The 22,806-nt window shown below is 41.2% G+C and overlaps 1 protein-coding gene across 1 annotated transcript in view; it reads left to right on the top strand.

Annotated features, from left to right (window-relative positions):
* Positions 1 to 22,806, top strand: part of akap6 (A kinase (PRKA) anchor protein 6) — a 225,386-nt gene that overhangs the window by 46,989 nt on the left and 155,591 nt on the right. The window contains exons 8-11 of the mRNA XM_082516526.1: positions 183 to 323; positions 420 to 560; positions 660 to 920; positions 18,374 to 18,496. Coding sequence (XP_082372652.1) covers positions 183 to 323; positions 420 to 560; positions 660 to 920; positions 18,374 to 18,496 — 666 coding nt within the window. The remainder of the gene's footprint in view (positions 1 to 182; positions 324 to 419; positions 561 to 659; positions 921 to 18,373; positions 18,497 to 22,806) is intronic.

Raw genomic sequence — 22,806 nt, forward strand, 5'->3', positions numbered from 1 at the left:
ATCACAAGCATGCAGTACTATACTAATCACAATTTACCTGCAAGTATCCAGTTTAAATAAGAGCTGAGATCAGGAACTATGTGGTCAAAAACAGAAGACGAGGTTAGCAAGTACAGAAGTTTGACAACTGCACGTACTCAATGTTCCACTGTATGTTTATTTCCTACTTTCTTGTCTGATAGGGTCCCCAAGTCTCATCCAAAGGCAGCCCAGACAGGGAGCACTGGTATGGGTCAGAAGAGTTCCTGGCTCTCCCTGCTCAGCTCCGCAAAACAGAAATGCTTGCTATGAAACTAGAAAGTCTGACTCAGACCGTCCCCTTGGTTAGTTAACAACTAGGATCCTGAATACTGTGTCTGACTGTCCATCATTGTAATCTAAACTGCAACCACTATTGCTCTTTTTACATCTAACTGCAGAGGCCAGGTGGCTCTACCCAGGATGTGGATGATTGGGATTTGACTGAGCTCAACCCGGACTGGGATGTAGGAGAGAGCGGGGACAATGTGAGCAGTGTAGTGGATAGTGGGGAAGACATTCCTTCTCCTCTGCCATCGCTGGTATGAAAATAGTTTCTTTGTGTGTTTTAACTCCAAAAAAAAAACTTGTTGAAGCTGAACGAATGTTCCAATAATGTTGACTTGTGCATCCTCCTGCAGGTTACTCGCAGGCGAAACCTGCTTGGTCGCTTTAGCCCCAGTTCCTCGAGCGATGTTGCACCCTCCCTGGACGAAAGCATCGAGTCGGGCCCGTTAAGTGACCTGCAGTCTGAAGAGGATGAGGGGCGAAGGTCAGCAGGGCATCAGCCTCCGCTGACCCTGCCCCCGTTGAGAGGGCGTGAATGCGCGTCTCTGGTGCAGCAGCTGCTGGAGGACATTCACAGTCACGACAAAGACCCTGATATCTGGAAGAAGATTGAGGTATTCCTATCTAGTCTTCACGTTATCTGTCTGTGTTCAGGCTTTGATACATATGTAGCTCATTCCCTCTACTGTCATTTACAAGTTTGGGGGCATTTCTCATCCCATGAAAATGAGCTTTCCAGAAGCTTCATTTCGTTTTTGTTCTACTGCAAACATCCAGCTTCACACTGAGCACCAGCTTGGTATTTTTTACCTTCCTAAGTATCCTCTGATGCTCAATCCAATACATTTTTACACCTCTGACTGTATTAAAACAGTAATATTCCTTATTAAAAATTACTACCTGTAATTACTTTTAAGTCTGGGGTGGTAATTTATGCCAGCACAGTTACATTGCAGTGGAATTTCTCCTGCTACTTAAAGAGAAATCCTTCTTTGTCTTCATTTTTGATGATGACGCCATTGCAGTTTTCTATTTTTCCGAATATACTGTAAGCAAAACAACAACTCTTAGGAATGTTGACTGATTTCTGTTTGAGATATTTTGCTCTATGATTGTGTGGGCGGTTTACTCTTTAACATTTCGTCATCATCGCGATTATTGGAGCAAAGTATTCTGACTTATTAACCAGTCCACACAGACAATGTTTTAACCTCCATCACTGAACGTACAGAGACTCGCCCACACATGACTTTAAGTGTAGTCTATTTTCTTCCAGTAATACTTGTACAACCGTATTTTTTGGACCATAAGGCGCACTGGATTATAAGGTGCATTAAGTGAAACAAAGCAGTCAGATAAGTCAAACTTTACTCAACTCATTCTTCTTGCTTCCTCCACTTTTGTACCATTGATTCATTAATGTTGAATCCTCTCGCAGCTGCTCTGTTCCCATGTTGTTGCAGTATATTAATGACTAACCTCGTATTGTGGATGGATTATCTCAGTTGTTCTCCTGACTGAAGTTTGGTCGGTTTACAGCATCCTGCCATGCGATTACATTTGTCCCTAACCATCGGGAACCCAACTTTTATTGAGTGGAAAAAAAGTTAGCTTCACTGTTTATGTTATGCTAACATAGCTTTGTCTCTAGCGATCACGTAGCACATCGTTATATACCAGCTAGCCCAACTTCAGTAACCCTACAAACGTCACTGCTGTTTAGTTTTCAGTCTTCTTTATGTTGGAAGTGACAGCAGAGCTGTACGTTTTAGTTTTTTCAAAAATCTCTCAGTCAGAACATGCTATATCATGTTTAGGTGGAAACTAGCGAGCTAACTTCCTGCTAACTTCTAACTCTGTTAAATTTAATAAATTCTGTTTTCATGGATGCCTGGATGTTAAACTTAATTGATACACCTGGTAAAGCACCAACGCTGATCATTTTATTAAAGGTGAAAGAATTTAGACAGTTTTTAACTCTCAGTGATGCCGCAGTGTTCGTTTGACTATGGGACCTGAAGGAGACTACAGTAGCTGTAATGCTTCGACAATCCATCAACCATTGCGGCTTCGTAGCATATCAAAGTTGTACTAAAACATTTTTTGACAGACTTTTGAGCGCCGTGTACCACATAAAATCGGTTCGAGGTCAGTAAAGCCCAGCAGAATTCATACATAAGGCGCACCGGATTATAAGGTACACTTTCGATAAAAAAATAATAAAATAAAATGAAAGGATTTTAAGTGCGCCTAATGCAGAAATTATGCTAAGTCATATTTTACATAAGTCATCCACAGCAAACTGTGCAAATGACAAAATTAACTATTGATCTTATCACAAGCATCAACATTTCTGCACTCAGTTTAAAATCTGTGTAAAAGCACCTGCGATAGTAGGAAGGGTATTTGAGCATAAGGCATATGTTACTTGCACATTTTTGAGGCCGCCTTTAATGCTAAACGATATTTACAGATTTGTGCATAACATATGCCAACATCCAGTTGACATGTTTTTTTAGGGTCTTGCTTTTTTCAGCAATGCCATAAACAGGCTCAAGGTGTCTGATAGGGAGGCAGCCTGCATAAGATGATCACTTAAATAAAGTATAATTTTAAAAAAACAACTAAAATAAATAAAGTTCAAGAGAGTGAACTGGGCGAGCTCTTACAATCTGGAGGCCACAGTGAGCTCAGTGAACCTACAACGTCGGCCAGTTATCAGTAAGAATAGGCCAGGACTTCCTTGTGATGTGGGCGGGGCATAACACAACAACTCCAAAGTAGATTTTGCCTGTACCTCAATAGAATGGCTCAAGGGTGCTAAACTAACCTGCCAAAAGTAAAACTTGGAATGTTTGTGTTTCACTGCTGTAGCTGGTTTTTACTGCCAGTCTGTGAGATAGATCTCTGCACTTTCATTTAGACAAAAGATGACAAGTTGAAACAAAATCAGTCCAACATCCACTTTTGCCCCTTCAATGAAGCTACCTTGATGGATTGGAAGGCTAGTATCGGATTGTCCACTGGCCCTGCTAATTCATCACCTCACTTCAAAAGGTCACGTTTGATTGGCAGGCAGATTATTGATGAGGTTTGCCTGGTGAACTAATCAGTCATATCTGTCATATTGAATATCGTGAAATGCCAATAGCTCTGGGGATAAGTTCCTATCATGGCTGCTTGTTTAATTAGTGCTATAAAGTGGCTCTGTCGCCTTTAATATTTCTTTATTGTTTTATTTTACTCAGGTTTATTTCACTCTCTCACCTTTATTGCCTTAATATTACAATTCTTAATACCCTCGACTCCCCAGGCAACATTTTACTTTGCTGCTGTAACTGTCAGGCTCAGGAGGGACTCGGAGTCAGACCGTCACTAAAGTTCACGTTTTATTTACACACACAGACACCAGGTGCGAATATATACAGGTGAGGGGGCACAGGAAGAGGGTCTCCGGGAAGCACAGGCACGGGAAGAAGAGGGCTATGTACAAAATCCACTGAAGCTCAGGTAGCTCGGACTCCGGCTTTAGCTCACCAACGGCGGTCCTCAGGCTGGCGAGAATCGAGTGTTACACAATAATCCAGCGAGGAAGCACTCTCAGCAGCCGCCTTAAGAAGTGAGTGATATGATTGCTTGCAGGTGTTCGCCCCCGCCGCCGAGAGTCCATAACGCGGGTGATGTTAAACACTTCCTGCCCATCCACGAGCCGGGCGGGCGGAGGGGGCCCGGAAGGAGGGCACAACGGGCTGGAGAGCATGGGCTTGACCTGGGAGACATGGAAAACATTATGGATACGCATATTGCGAGGCAGCTTCAGACGGACGGATACCGGATTGACCAGGGCCTCAATCTCGAACGGACCGATGAAGGCCGGGGAAAGTTTCTTCGACTCTGCACGAAGGGGAACAAAGCGTGAGGAGAGCCATACCTGTTGCCCAACTGTATAGGCAGGCGCAGGGATCCGGTGGCGGTCAGCGATCTCTTTATTGCGCTCCGCCGTCCGCAGCAGAGCGGCTCGGGTGGACCGCCAGGCCCGGCGGCACCTGCGGAAATGATGTTGTACTGATGGGACGGCATGCTCACCCTCCACGGCCGGGAACAGGGGAGGTTGGTAGCCCAATGAGGCTTCGAACGGCGACAGTCCAGTGGCTGAAGAGGTCAGGCAGTTGTGGGCGTACTCAATCCAGGGGAGCTGCTCGCTCCAAGTGGCCTGGTTGAGAGAGACGACACAGCGGAGTGCCGCTTCGAGCTCTTGGTTGGTACGCTCGGCCTGTCCATTGCTCTGAGGGTGGAAGCCCGAAGAGAGACTGACCGCGGCGCCGATCTGCATGCAGAACTCCTTCCAAACCCGAGAGGTAAATTGGGGTCCCCGGTCGGAAACGATGTCCATCGGAATGCCATGAAGCCGGAAGACGTGGGTGGTGAGCAGCTGGGCGGTCTCCAGGGCTGTAGGGAGCTTGGGGAGGGCGATGAAATGAGCCGACTTAGAAAAACGGTCAACAATAGTGAGGATGGTGGTGTTACCGGATGACGGTGGGAGCCCCGTAACGAAGTCCAGCGCTATGTGAGACCATGGCCGTCCTGGCGTGGGGAGTGGTTGAAGAAGCCCGGCGGGTGGTCGGTTGGGACGTTTGTTCCGGGCACACGTGGCGCACGCCATAACGTACTCCCTGGCGTCCTTGTCCAAGGTGGGCCACCAGAAAAACCGCTGGAGGAAGGTGATGGTGCGGCGGGCTCCTGGATGACAGGTGAACCGGGCAGTGTGGCCCCAGTGGAGTACCTGAGGTCGGACAGCAGCAGGGACAAACAACCGACCAGGGGGGCCCGTCCCCGGGTGACAGACAGTGGGAGACAGACAGAAGCCCACCTACAGAATTGGACAGCTGTAATAAGATTAACAGTGAGAATGGTCAGGGTCCTTTTGAATCAGTCTGAGAATTAAAGTGTCAGCTGTGTGAGGGGATGTCCTTGGAAATGGGGATCAGTGACCCGGAGGGTTATAAATTCATTCCCCACATTAAATTCTGTCCTCCATGTTACCAAATTGGCCTGATTGGCCATAATAGTGACTATTAATGATGATTTGACTGTTGAAATGTCAAAGTTGCCCTCTTTTTTTGCTTTTCCTTTTTTGATGTCAGTCTTTGGTAGAACGCTGGTGCTGTAGTGAACCTCCTGCAGCAGCCTTTCTGGATCCACTTTGCATGGTCTTTGCATCTGCCACTGTTGGTTTCCTCTGGGTTTACATGCCTGCTACATTAATTGGTGATTCAAAATAGTTTTTTTTTTGCCCCAATAATAGACTGGTGAGTCTGTGTCTCAACTTGTGACAGCTGGGAGATGCTCCATCCTTTTAATGGCCCTAAGCTGGTCAAGCGATCAAGAAAATGAATGAATGGATGATCAATATCAAGCTCAATCTCATGTGTTAACTTAAAGGAAGACAAATGGGAATCAAATCACAGTGTACTAGTAATTTCAAAGTGTCCCACATTGGTGTAATGTTTCCCACATCCCTGAGTATGTGAGGATCTGCTTGGGTATGAGGAATGTAAATTTCAAGGTCAGAGGGTGAATTGTGTTTGATGCCTTGACATTAGAAAACATTGTTTTAGCTCATGGTGCATTCAGGCTTTCCCTGAATGTTACTAACAGGAAGGAATAAAAAAAAAAATCACATTCAGACAACACCCGGCGCAGAGCATTGAGTAAAAAACATGTAACTCCAGAGAGTTACAAAAATAAAGAAATATTCCTAATTTTGAATTAAAACATAATAAACAAACACAAAAAAATCCTCCCAGAATCAGGAATTATACCCTGCTGTCTTGCAGAACACCTTGTGTTAACCACACACACATAAGCACACACACACACACACACACTCCTCATTCCTCTCTGCTCCTGGGTAATTAGCTGATTAGCTGCTTAATTAGCAGCATGTAATCATGGCGATGGATGAGCTGCCTAATTGAGGAAGTGAAGAGAGGAGAAGGAGCGTCTCAGTGTGGAGGGTGACATTCTGTCTCTCTGCAAAGAGTCTCTACTGAATACAACCGAGCAGATTAACATAGAATGAAAAATCATCCGTCCAGGGAAGAGAAACTGTGGAAAGATCACTGTTGGAGCAGAAATGAGTCAAATCTAGGAGCAGAACACGAATATAATACGTCCGGCACCTCTCGTCTTCTCGGGGGAGAAGCTCATGGTTGTGTTTGCAGGTGGAGTTGAGGAAATTTGATTAGAGCAGAGACAAACTGAGTAGAAACTCTGAAATGTCAGTAAAATATAACAGGAAGGGGGCAGATATCTACCTTTATTCTCATGGATTTAGTTCTTTTAATCATAGAGGAACCATAAAAAAGCTTACCTAAGCAACACTTTGTTGCTTAGTTGATTGTTCTGATTATTGAGTATAATCTGAATACTAGTAGATCAGATCAGTTTAAGTGAGTACAGTGGAACCCCGGCTTACGAAGACCTCATTTAACGGAAAATTCAAGTTACGAAGGCACTTAACGGCAATATTTCTGCCCGTGATACGGCAAAATGCCCGCGTAGCGAAATAGATAGAATGGAAAATTATAAAAAAATTCAATTCAATTCCATAATGTTATGTACATGTACACATACGTATGTATGCATGCATACGTATGCTTTCTTCAACCTCTGCCACCTCCTCCTCCACCAAGAACTTCGTCTTCAGCCAGCATCGCCTCACTCCAAAGGCGATGGAAAAAGGTGCTTTGACATACAAAAATTTTGACTTACGAAAGACCCTCTGGAACGAATTAATTTCGTAAGTCGGGGTTCCACTCTATATTCATTTTGAAGCTTCAGCCTCAGAGGTTTGGACGTCATTGTGTTGGGTTTTTGGATGATCAGGACAATGGCGCATTAAGTGATGAGCTAAGGTTATCATGATTGATTAACTGTGTGGTTGCAACAGATCCCCATCTGATCTGCTACTGCTACTGACTCAGTATAATAAAATGTTGTTGCTGGAGGTTGGTGACTGTCGCTAGGTGAAATTTGTTACAAGAAGGGTGCTCCACCAGAAGCATTACACCTGAGCAACTCATGGAGACACAGCTTCAAATTACGAGTAATTTAAAGGTGTAACAAAACAGTGATCATTAATTAACCTGTTTTTGAAAGCTAAGCTGTTGAAGTGTGTATGACCAGGCTGTATTTATTATAGAAGCCCATGTTATGCCTCTGCACACAATGGGTTTGTACCAGTGAAGTAACATAAAAAATTGTACTTTGTAAAGTAAATTATTTGTTTTGACTAGACTGTAACTCCATTGAATCACAATTTTTCCTTTCTCCTCCCCAAGTCAGAGCTTCACTCCTTGTTTCTGTTCTCTCCGTACTGTTGGACATAAATATTTTATCCTCCCGCCTTTGACCGTCTAGACATTGTTGTCTCAACCTTGACCTCCTCAACATTTGTAATGTCGGAACCGATCCTCTCATAATTTGTGTCCGCATCACGTAAATCTGCGGCTTGTTTCCTGAAAGTTTATGAGACCAACGCAGGAGAGATACATACACAGAAATCCAAAGTTCCTAATTGCGCTGTGTGGGACATGACACGTGAAGTGGATTTAAATTCTTTAGAAAAACTAAAAACTATGGAGAAACAGCCCATTGGTTAGATAAGTGTCCTATACATCATGTGATCACATCGTGTGCACCGCCTGGGCCAGCGTCAGCGTCCTCAGTGTGAGGTGTCTGTGTGTTTGGAGGCTCTGCGGCACGCCAGCCTATCTGCGAGCAGTGGGAGACAGACAGACAACAGACTCACATCAAGAATCGTCTGATTGGCCCAGCAGGGGGGTCAGGGACGCCCACCGACAGCAGAGAGGATAGGAAAATAAGAGAGAGGTGGAGGATGATGAGGCGGAGGGGTGTTATGCTCTTCTTTTGTGCTTCTTTAGATAAACAGGGTAAGGGGGAGGTAAAGGAAAAAATGACAGAAGTAAAGTTGTTTGCAGCCTGGTAATGTTGATTCTGAACACTTTATCACACAGCCACTGATTAAAAGCTGATAGAAAATACACATTTGGCACATACTAATTAGGGTTGTAGGAGGAACATAAAGATAATTTTGTGTGTAGCTGATCTGTACTGTGACCTTTTCTCGTGTAAAAGCAATCAGTGCAGATTCCTCCGTTAAAGAGTTTATGACACAAGGTAGTAAAATTTGCCACAGAAGCCAGCTTATTGCTAGAAAGCCATGTTCTCATTTTCATTATTGGAGACAATGCAGTATATTACAGGCTGACAGAGTATCCCACGAGCTCTCGCTTTTGTTCGATTTAAACCCATGAAATGTGCACATTGTCATTAATATGAGCAGCAGGGCCGTCGTTGTTGGTCTTGAGTGTTTTTTTCTTGAATGGAAAATTAAGTTATCCCACATATAATAAAAGTTTTTGTTCTGAGAGTTAAAAGTAATTACTCTATGACGCTGATATGGCAGATGTTTAGCTTTAAGTCTGCAGCGACAGAGTGGAAGATAAATATTAAACATAAATAAGAGCCAACAAATATTTTAGAGATTCAATTCACACATTGGACAGCTACTCCCATGATTGTTCCTTATGACTTATAACAATGCTTTGTAATGCAACCAACAGCATGGTACTGAAAATACTCCCTCTGATGCAATTTTCATACTTAAACATTCATCCAGTGGAGCAGATTGGACACTTTAGTGGGCCAATTTGGTCCTGTAATGCCGGTATAAAGGAATGTTTGACTGGTTATAACACCACTGTTGACTAGATAACCATTTCCACAGCAGCAGAGAGCTGGATAACTGGCAGTGGTGGGCGGGGCTTTACCGGGACGATATTAGAGATGCAGTCAGGTGTGAGAGTTGTCTTTTTACTCTCTGTTAATTTGGACATCTTTCTTTCTTCCCTTTCCTTTCCTCCTTCCTTCCTTCCTTCCTTCCTTCCTTCCTTCCTTCCTTCCAGGCGCACTACAGATAGACAAATTTCTAATAATTAAAAAGGCAAAATGAAATTCCACCCTAATGTACCGTGGAGACAGCTGCAGTCCTGCCCTATCCAAATATTCCTCAGAAATCAGCTGCGCAGGTTCCATGTTTTATATGACAAATAATTTTAATGAAACTCTAATCAAAATTTCCTCCCCTCGAGTTCTTTAATTTCGGCGCAGCGGTGGAAAAGTGTTTGGTGTTCGAGTTAGTCAATCTAATAACGTAGCCTGCTGTGGAAATTATCCATCTCACCTCAATCCCCCAAAATGTTTTTGGAACCCCGCTCAGAAAAGTCATCATTTCGTATTTTGTTCTGGTTTTTACCTTCACCAGGTGCTGAAATTTTGTTAAGCTAGGATGCCAGTCATCCAAACTCATTAGCTTATAGCTAAGAGCTACCATGAAGGTTAGCATGTCTGTTTTCTTCAAGTATGTGGTGCACGACCCAGAAAGCCTTGAGTCCCAGCATTCGTGTGGATTTTAACCAGGTACGTGGATGCACTTGCAAACCGTGCAGCCCAGGGCCATGAACAGTGGCATATAGAGAAGAGAAGTTGAATATGTGTTCAAGTTTCACCTGGCCTTCAAGACAAATACAAGCAGTGTTTGGGTTGTTAAAACGTCAATTATACAGTTAAGTCATTTGAGCTTAGTCTGTAGTCTTCTAAGCCTAATGACCAGACAGTATACAGTAGGTCATCTGTTTCTATAAGTACAATCTTGCATGCAGTCATCAGCCAACACTGCACACAGACAGCATCGATCTCCGCCCAGACAGCATCGATCTCCGAGTGAGAGGAAGGACGCTAGCATCAACTAGCTAGCCGGTCGTCACGGCAAAGCTACAAGAGCGTCTCTCAGCATGGGCCCGAAAAAAGTTCTGTCAGCCGAGGAAGGAGACGATATTAAGAAGTCGCTGGAGTTTATGACAGAGGAGATTTCTACTGTCAAACTGCAGCAGAAAGCCATCCTGGACCTGGTCGAGGAAGTTAAGGCTCTCCGCATCCAGAACGCCGAGAAGGATCGGCGGCTGGCGTACCTGGAGAACAGAGTGGCGGATTTGGAGCAGTACACCCGGATGAACGATGTTATCATCACGGGGCTTCGCATCAAACCCCGGTCATACGCCCGGGCGGTCGCCACTGACAATGTAGGAGGGCCAGGAGAGGAAGATGTCAACTCCACGGAGCATCAACTGGTTACCTTTCTACGGTCCAAAGGTGTGGAAGTGGATTATAACAACATTGAGGCTTGCCACCCTCTACCCCGAAAAAATGACAGTGACAAACCAGCCATCATTGTGAGATTTGCAAACAGAAAACAGAAAACAGCACTGTTAAAACAAGGAAGGAAACTGAAAGGATCCGATGTCTTCATGAACGAACATCTGATAAAAAGAAATGCGGACATTGCCAGGAAAGCACGTTACTTGAAGAAACAGGGAAAAATTCAAAATACATGGACCACCAACTGTAAAGTATTCATTAAACTCAATGGAACACCGGAACAAGCCAAAGTGTTGGTCATCAGAAATATGGAGGAGCTGGACAAATACTGAGGTCAACTTACTCTGGAGGTATGAATACACATGTGACGTGACACACAACACAACACATGGCACAGTCCAAAAGAACTTCATCTGCATCCGGCAACAATATCAACATAACTCATTGGAATTCTCTTTATGATAATCTGGAACTGAGAACATTTCGATACACAGACCATAATGTTCTAGACTTAGAAAAGGATATAGACCCGGAAAATAATTTCTTCTACAACATCAGCTGTAACTGCTGCTACTTCACTGATGAACAGTTTAAGCACACCATCAACACGGAAAATAAATTATCAATAATCCATTTTAATAGCAGAAGTCTGTATGCCAACTTCAACAATATAAAGGAATATCTAAATGAGTTGGCAAATCCATTTGGAATTATTGCCATTTCTGAAACATGGATCAATGCGGAGAAAGGAATGGACTTTGGACTGGAGGGATATGAAGTGAATTTTGTAAATAGAAGGAACAAGAGTGGAGGGGGAGTAGCTGTGTATGTGGATAAAAAACTAAACTACAAGGTGGTAGAAAGTATGACAACTGTAATTGATAATTTACTAGAATGTATAACAATTGAAATTTATAAGGAAAAAGAAAAAAATGTAATAATTAGCTGTATATATAGAACACCTGGCTCTAGTATTCAAGTATTTAATGACTTCATAGAGGAAATATTCTCTAAAACAAATCAAAAAGTTATGTTTATCTGTGGTGATTTTAATATTGACCTGTTGAATCCAAAAAAGCATAAAATGACCGACGAATTCCTAAACACTATGTACAGTTTGAGTTTACATCCTAAAATAACCAGGCCTAGCAGAATTACACCACATTGTGCCACCTTACTTGACAATATTTTCACTAACAATATGGAAAACAACATTGTGAGCGGAATATTAATTAATGACATCAGTGATCACCTACCAGTTTTTGCAGTTTATGACACTAATTATAAGAAAAATCAGCATGAAGAACAACTGAGATACAGACGTGTAAGGACAGAAGAAACTATGACTGCATTTAAGAACGATCTATTAAATCAGGACTGGGACAAGGTGTACAAAGAAGCTGATATTGATATTGCATATGGCATATTTTTAAGAATATTCATGGAGTTGTACGATAAAAACTGTCCAACAATAAAATACAACAGAAAGCACAAATATTCAGATAGACCATGGCTCACTAAGGGTTTACAAAATGCATGTAAAAAGAAAAATACACTCTATAGGGAATACCTAAAACAAAGAACAAAAGATGCTGAAAATAAATATAAAAAATACAAAAATAAGTTGACCAATATTATACGTGTATGTAGAAAGGAGTATTATAGTAAAATATTGAACAACAATAAACATAATATGAAAGGAATATGGGATGTTTTAAACGGTATCATTAAAAATAATTCTGGACAACAAAGTTATCCACAATACTTTATCGATAATGGCAATCTTATGGAAAACACTGCTGATAAGGTCAACAGCTTTAATCATTATTTTGTAAATATTGGACCAAAACTGGCAGAACAAATTCCTGAGTCACTGCCATCAGTAGACTGTAGTGAAAACCTGATTGATAGGAACCCTAACTCAATGTTCCTCACATCAGTGGAGGAAAAAGAAATAATTGACATTGTACACATGTGTAAATATAAAACATCTACTGATTGTAATGATATTGACATGAAAATCGTCAAGAAGGTCATTGAAGGAATTGTAGGACCTCTAACATATATTTGCAACTTATCATTTCATTTCAGACAGTTGTGCCACTGTATAAAACCGGGGATAGACGCCACTTCACAAATTACAGGCCTGTTTCTTTACTACCACAATTCTCCAAAATCCTAGAAAACCTGTTTAATAAACGATTAGACAAATTCTTAGATAAATATAAATTACTCTCTGACAGTCAATATGGATTCAGATCAAAAAGATCAACATCTCTGGCATTAATCGAATCAATTGAGGAGATTACGAATGCTATAGATCAGAAACAGTATGCAGCTGGAGTATTTCTGGATCTCGAGAAAGCATTCGACACAATCAATCATGACATATTAATTAATAAACTGGAACGGTATGGGATTAGGGGGGTTGTACTGCAATGGGTGAAAAATTATTTAAGTGACCGGAAACAATTTGTGAAGCTGGGTGTCCATTCCTCATCATGCTTGGACATTGCTTGTGGTGTTCCACAAGGCTCTGTACTGGGTCCAAAATTATTTATTATTTATATAAATGATATTTGTAAGGCATCTGATATATTAAAATTAGTATTATTTGCAGATGACACAAATATTTTTTGTTCTGGGGGGAATCTAAAGGAGCTGCTGGATACAATTACTTCAGAAATGTGCAAAATTTAAAAATGGTTTAACAGGAACAAACTATCGCTAAATCTAAGTAAAACTAAAATTATCTTATTTGGGAATTCCCTTAGAAATGCACAAGTGCAGATTCATGTAGATGGTGTGGAAATTGAAAGAGTACTTGAACATAAGTTTCTTGGTGTGATTATAGATGATAAATTAAACTGGAAGTCTCATATAAATCATATACATAACAAAATTTCAAGAAGTGTCTCAATCTTGAGTAAAGTAAAACACATTCTGGACCACAAATCACTCCACATTCTCTATTGTTCCCTGATTGCACCGTATTTGAATTACTGTGCAGAGGTTTGGGGCAATACTTACAAATGTTCGCCATCATCAATCTTTATATTACAAAAAAGGGCCATAAGGATAATCCATAAAACTGGTTACAGAGATCATACAAATCCACTATTCTTAAAATCAAAAATTCTAAAATTCACAGATCTGGTTCATTTTCTCACAGCACAAATTATATATAAAGCAATAAATAACCTGCTTCCTGACAATATTCTAAAAATGTTTTCTAAAAGGGAACGGGGATACAATTTGAGGGGGGAATTAAATTTAAAACATCCTCGTATCCGTACAACATTAAAAAGTTTTTGCATCTCTGTGTGTGGAGTGAAGCTGTGCAACAGACTAAGTAAAGATATGAAGCAATGTCCAAGCATGGCGCAGTTTAAAAAGCGGTTTAAGGATATGGTTTTTACAGGGTACAGGGAAAAGGTAGAGATTTGATAGGGTGTTCTTGTCTAATATTTTCATGTGTGTGCGCATGTCGGTATGGGTATATATATGTATATATATATATATATATATATATATATATATATATATATATATATATATATATATATATATATATATAATTGTAGGTTGTGTATCCTTGAGGTGTTAATGGGGTTATTGAAAATGTGTATATGTGTGTATATACGTATGTATGGATAGATAGAAACATATATGTGTATATATTAAAAAAAAAAAATTTACACATAACATATAATGTAATTGCAAGGAGGTATTTCTGTAGTCTATTGATACTAGATAGTGGAAAAGGGGTGGGATTAAATAAGCTTATGCTTCTTCCTGCTCCTTTTTGAACATGGACGTTATTTGGAGTTGTGGTTGCTCGTTTTCCTTTTGTTTGCTTTGTTCATTTGTCTCTTTTAATTCTATTTTTTTATACTTTTTCAACATGTTCAAAATAAAGATTCAATCAATCAATCAATCAATCAATCAATCAATTCCATTATAGAAAAGTGATAACATTTATAAAATGTGATTGGCATAGAAGGTGGTTTTGTTGACCCATCCATCCACCCCAACCTCCGCCTTAAGCAGTCATTGTTGTTATGAAGCACTGGCTGAAGTTACTGTTGCTGTTTTACACGACTGCTAGAAGTTGTTTAATATTTCCACAGCAGTAAATCCTTTAACACAACCACTAAATTGTGTTTCTCTGCTGCTCTAACATTTTGTTTCTGTTTTTTATTTCTCCTTGCTACTTGAAAGATCATAAAAATGTGAACACTGGTATCGAATCTTAATTTCTGTGGACTAGCATCAGTTGTATCTTGATTTTTGTTTGCTTTGTTCTCCTGGTGGAAAATCAGAGCTATTGCTTCTAACATATTAATCAGCGACGCCAAATATCATCTGTCGGGAGTTTGAGTCCAAATCTATCAGCGTCGTCCTTCAGAAAGCCTCGTCAGCTGAGCGGTAATTATCCAGCGGTGAAGAGCTGAACCACAGGAGATGAAGCATGATATCAGAGCAGTTATCCAGGCGGCAGAGGATCAGATCAGGCGTTTCAGCTCCCAGCAGGCCTTTCTGCCCCTCAGGAGCCTCACTGGTTTAGAGACATCAAAGAAGCTGTAAGCAGCCCAGTGCATGCTGGTCGATATCCAAACCAGCAATACTCGCTCTGCCGCTGTTCACGCCTTCCTCCTCTGTCCTTCTCACTCTTCTTCTCTTCAGTTCACCTCATTTCTTCTCATGGTTTACTTCTCTTCGCATCTCATGTTCTCATGCTTCTTTTCTTCTCATCTTTTCCTTTTCGCAATTCTCTCATTGATCTTTACCTCTGTTCTTTTTATCCTCTGATGCCCTCCTTCTTTGTTGCCCTTTTCCTTTTTCTCATTTACCTTTCAATCCCTTTCCTCTAACCTTTGCTTTGTTCTCTTCTTTTAATACTCTTGAATCTTGCTTTGCACTCCATGCAACCCCTTTCCTTTCCTTATACTATCTGCTTCTTCCTACTTCTTCCATTCTTCCTCTCCTCCTCTCCTCTCATCAATACTTTTGATTTCCATATCTCCTCAATAACGAGCGGTGGAGAGATGGACAGAATCATATTGATGTGTGTGTGTGCTTTTTTAAAGGGTCACGGTTGTAATTAACATACTGCTGCTCATTTGGTCAAGGTTTGCATCTCATACAGACTCACATGCAGACACACGCTCTCTCACACTAACAAACACACTATACATATCTATAACAGTAAACCAACACACAGACAACACTGTGCAATAGGAACGTGTTCGCAAACGCACATTTTATCATCACAGTAAGCAGACACACCTATCTCCATATGAGGACACACACGTATAGATTTGCTACAGCGATTTGTAGGCGAGGTGAAAGCGTGGGTGCACAGATGTGGCAGCTCAAGTAATTTCCATCAGATTTACCTTCTCCCCACAGCCTCCTTCACTCTGCCATTAGTTTTCCAGATAGCTCTCAGTGAAAGATATGAAAACAGCGCTCAATGTATAAAATATTAGAATTGTCTTCTTGATGATCCGCAGTCACAGTTAAACCTGTTTTTCCAGATGTAATGTTTAAGGTCTGAGTGGAAAGAATGAATTTTATGGAGTTGCTGTATGTCTTCGGTTTTATGTAAATCACTTTCAGCTCGCTCTCTGTTTGCTTGATGTAGCTCGCACGCTCTGTGTAGTTCGATTGGATCCAGGCTACATAAAATTCAGGTCGCAGCTCCAGTTTGACCTGTGCGGGGTTGTGTTCGTAGTGGATTTCTCTGTGGAAGCAACTATGCCTGTGGTGGACGGGCTAAAGCTACAGACTGCTGAAATATAGATACATCAGACATGAATGTCAAATCAGTTAATTACAAATGCGTTCACCCGCTACATGAGGCTATAAGAGCTGGCTGAGAGGTGGAGTTACAGGCAGGTGCAGCCTTCTCCCCCCACGAGCTCACGAGACGAAATAAGGCAGTTAAGGGTGGTCCTTCATGTGAAATAAACTTGATCCAAAGAGTAGAAGAAAACTTAGCGATCAATCAAAAAGAAAACCTAGCGTAGCCCCATGGCTAAGTGCAACACTGATTCCTCCTGAGGGACCGGCTATGCTAAAACTACACTCCTGGAGCTGTTATTGGAGAAGTAAACCATACATGTCCATGCTTATTTAAACCACATGCATGACATGCTGGCTTGATTCTTTAAAATCGTCGAGGTGAATGTGCAGCCTGCTCTTTCTCGGTTACTCGTGGAGTATTTTCCCATTCTTTTTGTCGGTCTCCCTTCCAAGCGTCGCAAGTCCTGGACAGCGAGTGTGAGTTTTAGCTGGGCAGAACTGTGCGGACGCAAAATTTGTATCAAACACCCTTAATGCTTCCCTTTTGTTTTTGTCTCTAAAAGAGGTTTAAACACTTTCCTTTCTTCTGTCTGATCCTTGCTTTGCAATCCAAAGTGTTTACTCCCCCTTTCACCTCCCTTTGAAGACTCTTTGTTCTTCTTTTAAGCAGTCTCTTCTGTTCCTCTTCAGGAGTGAAGTGGATTTAAAGACAGAAATCAATACTGGATCAGGTGCTATTTCACATGGATTCTGTGGATTTTCCTGCTGATACATTTCACATCATATGGAAGAAAAAGAGGATGTTTATGCAATTTAAAAAAACAACAGAATTTTTGTGTGTTTCATTTTTAGTTAGATTAGTACAATCTTGTTGTGGATCATCAAGGCTTCCGCGCATCATAAATCTCACTGTTGGCCAGTAGATGGCAGTAGCTCTCCACTGACTAACAAGCTGCTGCCTTCTTTTTTCCCCCTATCTTCTGTCAGTGTGTACATCTATCTGTGTACTCCCATGAAGGGCAACGTGCCAGTGATGGAGACATACGTGTTCAGCTCACTAGAGTCATTCATACCACTTCATCTCTTTTGATCTCTTTTCCTTCTGCTCGTTCTGGCTCTGTTCCCCTTTTCTTTCCCCAACTCTCAGGTTTTTGCTTTTGCAGTCTTGTTTCTCCTTGTCTCTTCATCAGTCTCTTCGTCACTTCTTACTTTTCACCTGTCTGCCATGCACTAGTGTCATTTTTCTTCTCCTCTCTCTTTTAAATTTTCTTTCCTCTCAGTTCTTCCTCTTTTCCATCTGTGTTTTGATTTCTTTTCTGCCTTTATATGTGTATTTTTAAAATCTTTTCTTGTCTTCCTCACCTGCTTTTTTTCGGTCTTCCTGTTTCGTCTGTCTTCTCTTTCCATGCCTTCACTCTCCTCGGTGCATTTTTGCACATCTTTAAGTCCTTTGTTTGTATTTTCCTCCATATATCTTCCTCTCTCTTTCCATTCTCCTTTCCTCAGTATTTGTCCAAACGTGTGTTTACTTGTTTCATCCTGTGGGTCTCGTTTTTGTTCTCTCTCTGTCCTTGAATTAATTCATCTGGAATCAGTTCTTAAACACCAGCCGGGCGCTCCCTCGCTCCCCCCCTTTTGTTTTTTTTATCCTTCTCTTGTACTCTAATCCTGTTCTCCCAATCTGTTGCTTTTTTTCCCTTTTCTGCCTTTCCTCTCCCTGTTGCATGCCATTACCTGTTGGACTTCTCCCTTTCTTGGTGTGTTTTGATGTGCTTCTCTGCCATTTTCTGTTCAAACTGTTTGCTGCTTTGTTTTGCTCCTCTCTTCCTTCCTCTTTTTACACATTATCGTTCTGTCATCTCCCAATCCTCTGAAGTGTTTAGTGTGTTGTGTTGTTCTGATGCCTTTCCAGCAGGCCCTGGACATCAGCATTTATACATATTATTAGTTTTTGTTGTTGTTGTTTTTGTTTTTTTAAATCATAAACTGAATTCTCTCTCTCCTCCCTTGTCCTCAGTATTTCGTGCAGCAGTTGGACGGGTTCATCTCGTGGCTTCAGGAGGCGCTGGACAGCACAGAGAACTGGATTCAGCCCAGACAGGACCTGGATAGCCTGAGGGTGTACCTCGACACACACCTGGTGAGAGCACCAACACTCACACACTTGCCTTTGTTTCTTTCTTTTTTTAAACGTATGTGAACCCTCATTAATACAAAGCAACCTCAGCCTCATCCCTTAAAATGAGTCTAAGCCCTCAAATAGAAGTGATAACACCAAAGGGTCTTCATCGGCGTTGCGTCATTGTGTTCCTCGCAAAAATTCAAGCGCACGCACCCGTCGTCAAGGCTCGCACACATTTGAAGAATAAACGTACACGACTGCTACGTGCAAGCACATCTGTGCACACATTCCACACACGCGGTTGCATAAACACATATTTGCATACATGCATATGGATGTGCCCAAATGACACGCACGCACACAGACACACACACCTGTCTTATTTTCAGAATCGGTTACTTCTAGCTGCAGCTATTGGAACCCGCTTCTTCACAATCAAGCAACCAAAGCTGGTAAAGCGATGATAGGACTGTTCTCTACTTTGTCATGTGTTATTTCAGTAGCCCTACTTACGCTGTCAAAACATATCAGTGACATCAGTGACAGAGATGGGAGTCAGCACAGCAAACAGAGCACACAAATGCTGCTGAGAAAAGAAAAGACAAGACAATGAGCACTGTCCAAGCTGTTTCATCAACACTCAACCATCACCCTTTAAAAAAACAACAACTTGTCTTAAATGGAAAGTTTCTAAAAAAAATAGTGCATTAAAAACTTTAGTGTTTCTTATTTGTGTCATTTATGAACTGTTACAATATGGGATTCTCATAAAACATGGTAAACATTAAAGTGATGAGGTCAGTCAATATAAACCTTCCCAAGTTTCTGTTCAGACCTTTTGTTTGTGAGGGAGAAGAAAGCTAACTTTAAAAGCCTCTTCCTTAAACTTGTTTTTGGATACTGGATGAATTAAAGTGCTGCACCAATGCCCAGTAGATCACAAATAAAGTTTATTGTAAAATATTGAACCCCCACACAAAGCTGCTCTAGTAGAATCCAAAAAATACCGCAGGTGGGCGGGGCTTCTGCAGAAAAATATGATTTTTTTTTTTTTATTATGTCATGCTAAGAGAAAAAAATGGAAAAATGAATAACAGATGGGAGATACGGGATAAACAGACAAATTAAAATCCATCCGCTCATTCATCGTTATAGGAAAAGCATAGGTAGAGAATTAAACTTGTTACAACTAACGCAGTGAGACCGCTAAGAAAGGCTGATTTATTTCCTTCAAAACAACTATTCTTGAGCCGATGTTGACCAGTGCTCAGTTCAACAGATATACTTACTGGCTAAGGGGGTAGAGGTCAAAGCTTAGGATTTTCTGCCACCTGTAAACACACACAAATGGTTTTAGAAAGGGATAATTGGAAAATAACAAACCCTGGAATGAATGCAAGCTCTCATTTCACTGTCACAGCTTTTATTCTGGCTTCTTTTTTTGTGTTCCAGTTTGTTTTCATCTACATCTCTTTTTTCTTCCTCCTTCTGGCAAAACCTTTCCTTTATTCCTCTTCCCACTTTATTGTTTTATTTTCTGATCATCTGCCCCTCCTTTTTCTCTCCTATTTTGTCTTTTTTGTCCTTTGTCTCTCTTCTTTCTTTTAAAAAAACTCTATCTTTATCGCTTGTCTTCTTTTGTTTACTCTAACAAATAGGAAACAAAAAGGCTCAAATAACTCTGCCTGTGTTTTGGTAATTTACTCTCACACATGCTCTGAGATAGATCAGTAAGTGCTGCAACGTGTATATGAGCACACTCGCACATACAGAGACACACACAGATGAGGAGCACTTTGGCAATTACTCACGGTCTTTATGGCAAACATATGGGCTGCACGCACACACACAAACACAGAGGAGCACTCGTTCAAGACTACAAGACATGAACATGCATATCACATCAATGTAAAAATCCCGGTGTTGCCCAGTGCTGAGCATGTGCGCGCGCACACACACACACGCACACACCACCATCACCGGCAGATTGTGTTTGCATTAAAGTATATAAACACAGATACATATACACAAAGACAGGCATGTGTTTTAGCACACGCACACACGTAGAGGTGCTATTTGCATAAATTTGCATGTTCCTAGACAGATTTCCAAATCAGCATCTCCATATCCGTCCCTGCAGAACAGCATCCTGCACGCAGATCAACACACACACACACACACATAAACACACACAGTATTTTCTTATCTAGATGCACTTATTTGTGCTGTATCTGTGGGTGTGTGCGCATGCTTATTTGTTGGTTTGTTTACACGTGTCGACTTTGTTGTGGTTGCCAGCAGCGCTAACGTTAGTGGCGGTTAGCTTCAATTAGAATTCCCGGCTCTTAATTGGCGCGTCTTGTTAAATAAAGCAAAAGCGGATGAAAAGGCATCGCTAATAGGACTTTGAAATGCTACACTGTTGATAGCATGTTAGCTAACTGACTCTGTGTTTGTGTGTGCGTGCCGGGGTTGATAGTCACACTTGCACTTTGTAGTTATTCGTGTGTGTTTGGGTGTATAATTGTGTGTGTTTGTGTCTTTCGTTGATTACTGCCGAGTAGAGCCAGGTTCTGTCTCGCTTCCCTTTGTCTTTATATCTCTCCAGTCTTTCTCTGACAAAATGTGTTTACATTTACAAGACCTTTAAGACATTTTAGAGGAAATGGAGCTGCTGAGTAGATTAGGATTGATGGCGGCGTTCTACACGCCTTTAAAGTCACAGGCAGAGAGTCTGTAAGAAGACTTAGGTGCTTGAATCCCTTGGCCATAGTTTTTTTTTCTTTTAAATATCTAAAAACTCCATGAAGTCATGAATTAAAATTCCAAAGGAGCAATAAGGAAGGCCCATTCAACAGCACTTCCTCACGAAACTCTACAACAGAGATGTCAAACTCATTTTACATCGTGGGCCACGTACTCTCCGCTTTAATCTCAAGTGGGCCAAACCAGTAAAACTGCCTTTTTTTCTCAGTCAAAAAATGTATAACTACACATTTAACCCTGTTTGATGTAAGAAAAGAAGTGTTATTTCAGTAATACGACAGTTAAAAATCCAAAATCGATGCCCTCTTTTTCCAAAGCTGTCCAGTGGACCAGATCGAAGTCTTCCTCAGCTCATTCTGGCTCCTGGGCCTTATGTTTAACACCCGTGCTCTAGAAGGACCACGACAAAGTGTGTGAACTAGCAGCAGAGGTGGCATCTTTACATCTAATTACCCTTAAAATGTAACGTCAACAGGGCTACTTAAAGATATTCCATGAATATCCTGGAATGTCTTAAACATCCTTCAGGTGCATCCTACTTAGATTCCTATGACATAATGTGTGACCTGCCTAGCTACTTAACATAGTCACATCCCAAGAAAATTTGAAATTCAAATGCAAACTCAAAGAGAGCTATAATGACCTTTACAGTATAACTATAAAATAATATTTTGGTGAGTGTGTTTTAATCAGTAGCTTGGAAAGCTGAAACTAGGAATAGTTGTCTTTTAAAACAAATTTAAAACATGGATAATTTGATGAGCAGTTCATGTTTTTTGTCTTTTTCTAAAGGCTCAGTAATTTCTCAAATCAGCCAGCTGACTGCTGGGGACTACTTTCAGTGGCAGATTATTTCACGTTTGACGTTCTAGTGAATATCTGGCCCTGGGGCAGCATGGTGGTACTAAATAAACTGCAGTCTGTGTATCTGTGGCAATAAAGGAACTGCTCACCCAGTCCAACAGTGGAGCTCACTTCATTTGTGTTTTAAAAAAATCATTTTTGCACAAAACAGTTCAATTGCAAAGATGAATAATAAGACATATCAGGCTTTGTATGCAGTATCTATTTGCAGGACTAACACATTGCTTGTTTTTCTTTTTCATGCTATTTTATGACAATCAACAACATCGAATATCTACTTTCATTATGCTTTACTTGACCAAAGTAAGTCATGTGAATATAGCTTTCAGGCGACAGGATTGGTCTTTTTTCTCTTTCTGTTTTTCCATTTCTCTGTCTCACACACATACTCACACACACTCTCTCTCTTTCTCTATATTGCTTTCTGTGCCACACATAAACACACACACAAACACACACAGCTCCAGGGCAGCAGTGGGTGGAGTGGAGTTGCTTTCCCAATTGAATATTTGGTCCAGCTGGCGTGTCTGTGTGTGTGTGTTTGTGTGTGTGTGTGACTATATGTGTGTTTTAGGGCGCGTGGAGCGAATAAGCACAGGTCTTTCCGGAACCCCGGGGAGATCAGTGAGGCAAGAGGACACTAACGCACACTCATGCACATGCACACACACAGACACACAGACACAAACACACATACG

Source organism: Aulonocara stuartgranti, assembly GCF_965226115.1.
Source record: "Aulonocara stuartgranti genome assembly, chromosome: 19".
In the NCBI taxonomy this organism is placed as follows: domain Eukaryota; kingdom Metazoa; phylum Chordata; class Actinopteri; order Cichliformes; family Cichlidae; genus Aulonocara; species Aulonocara stuartgranti.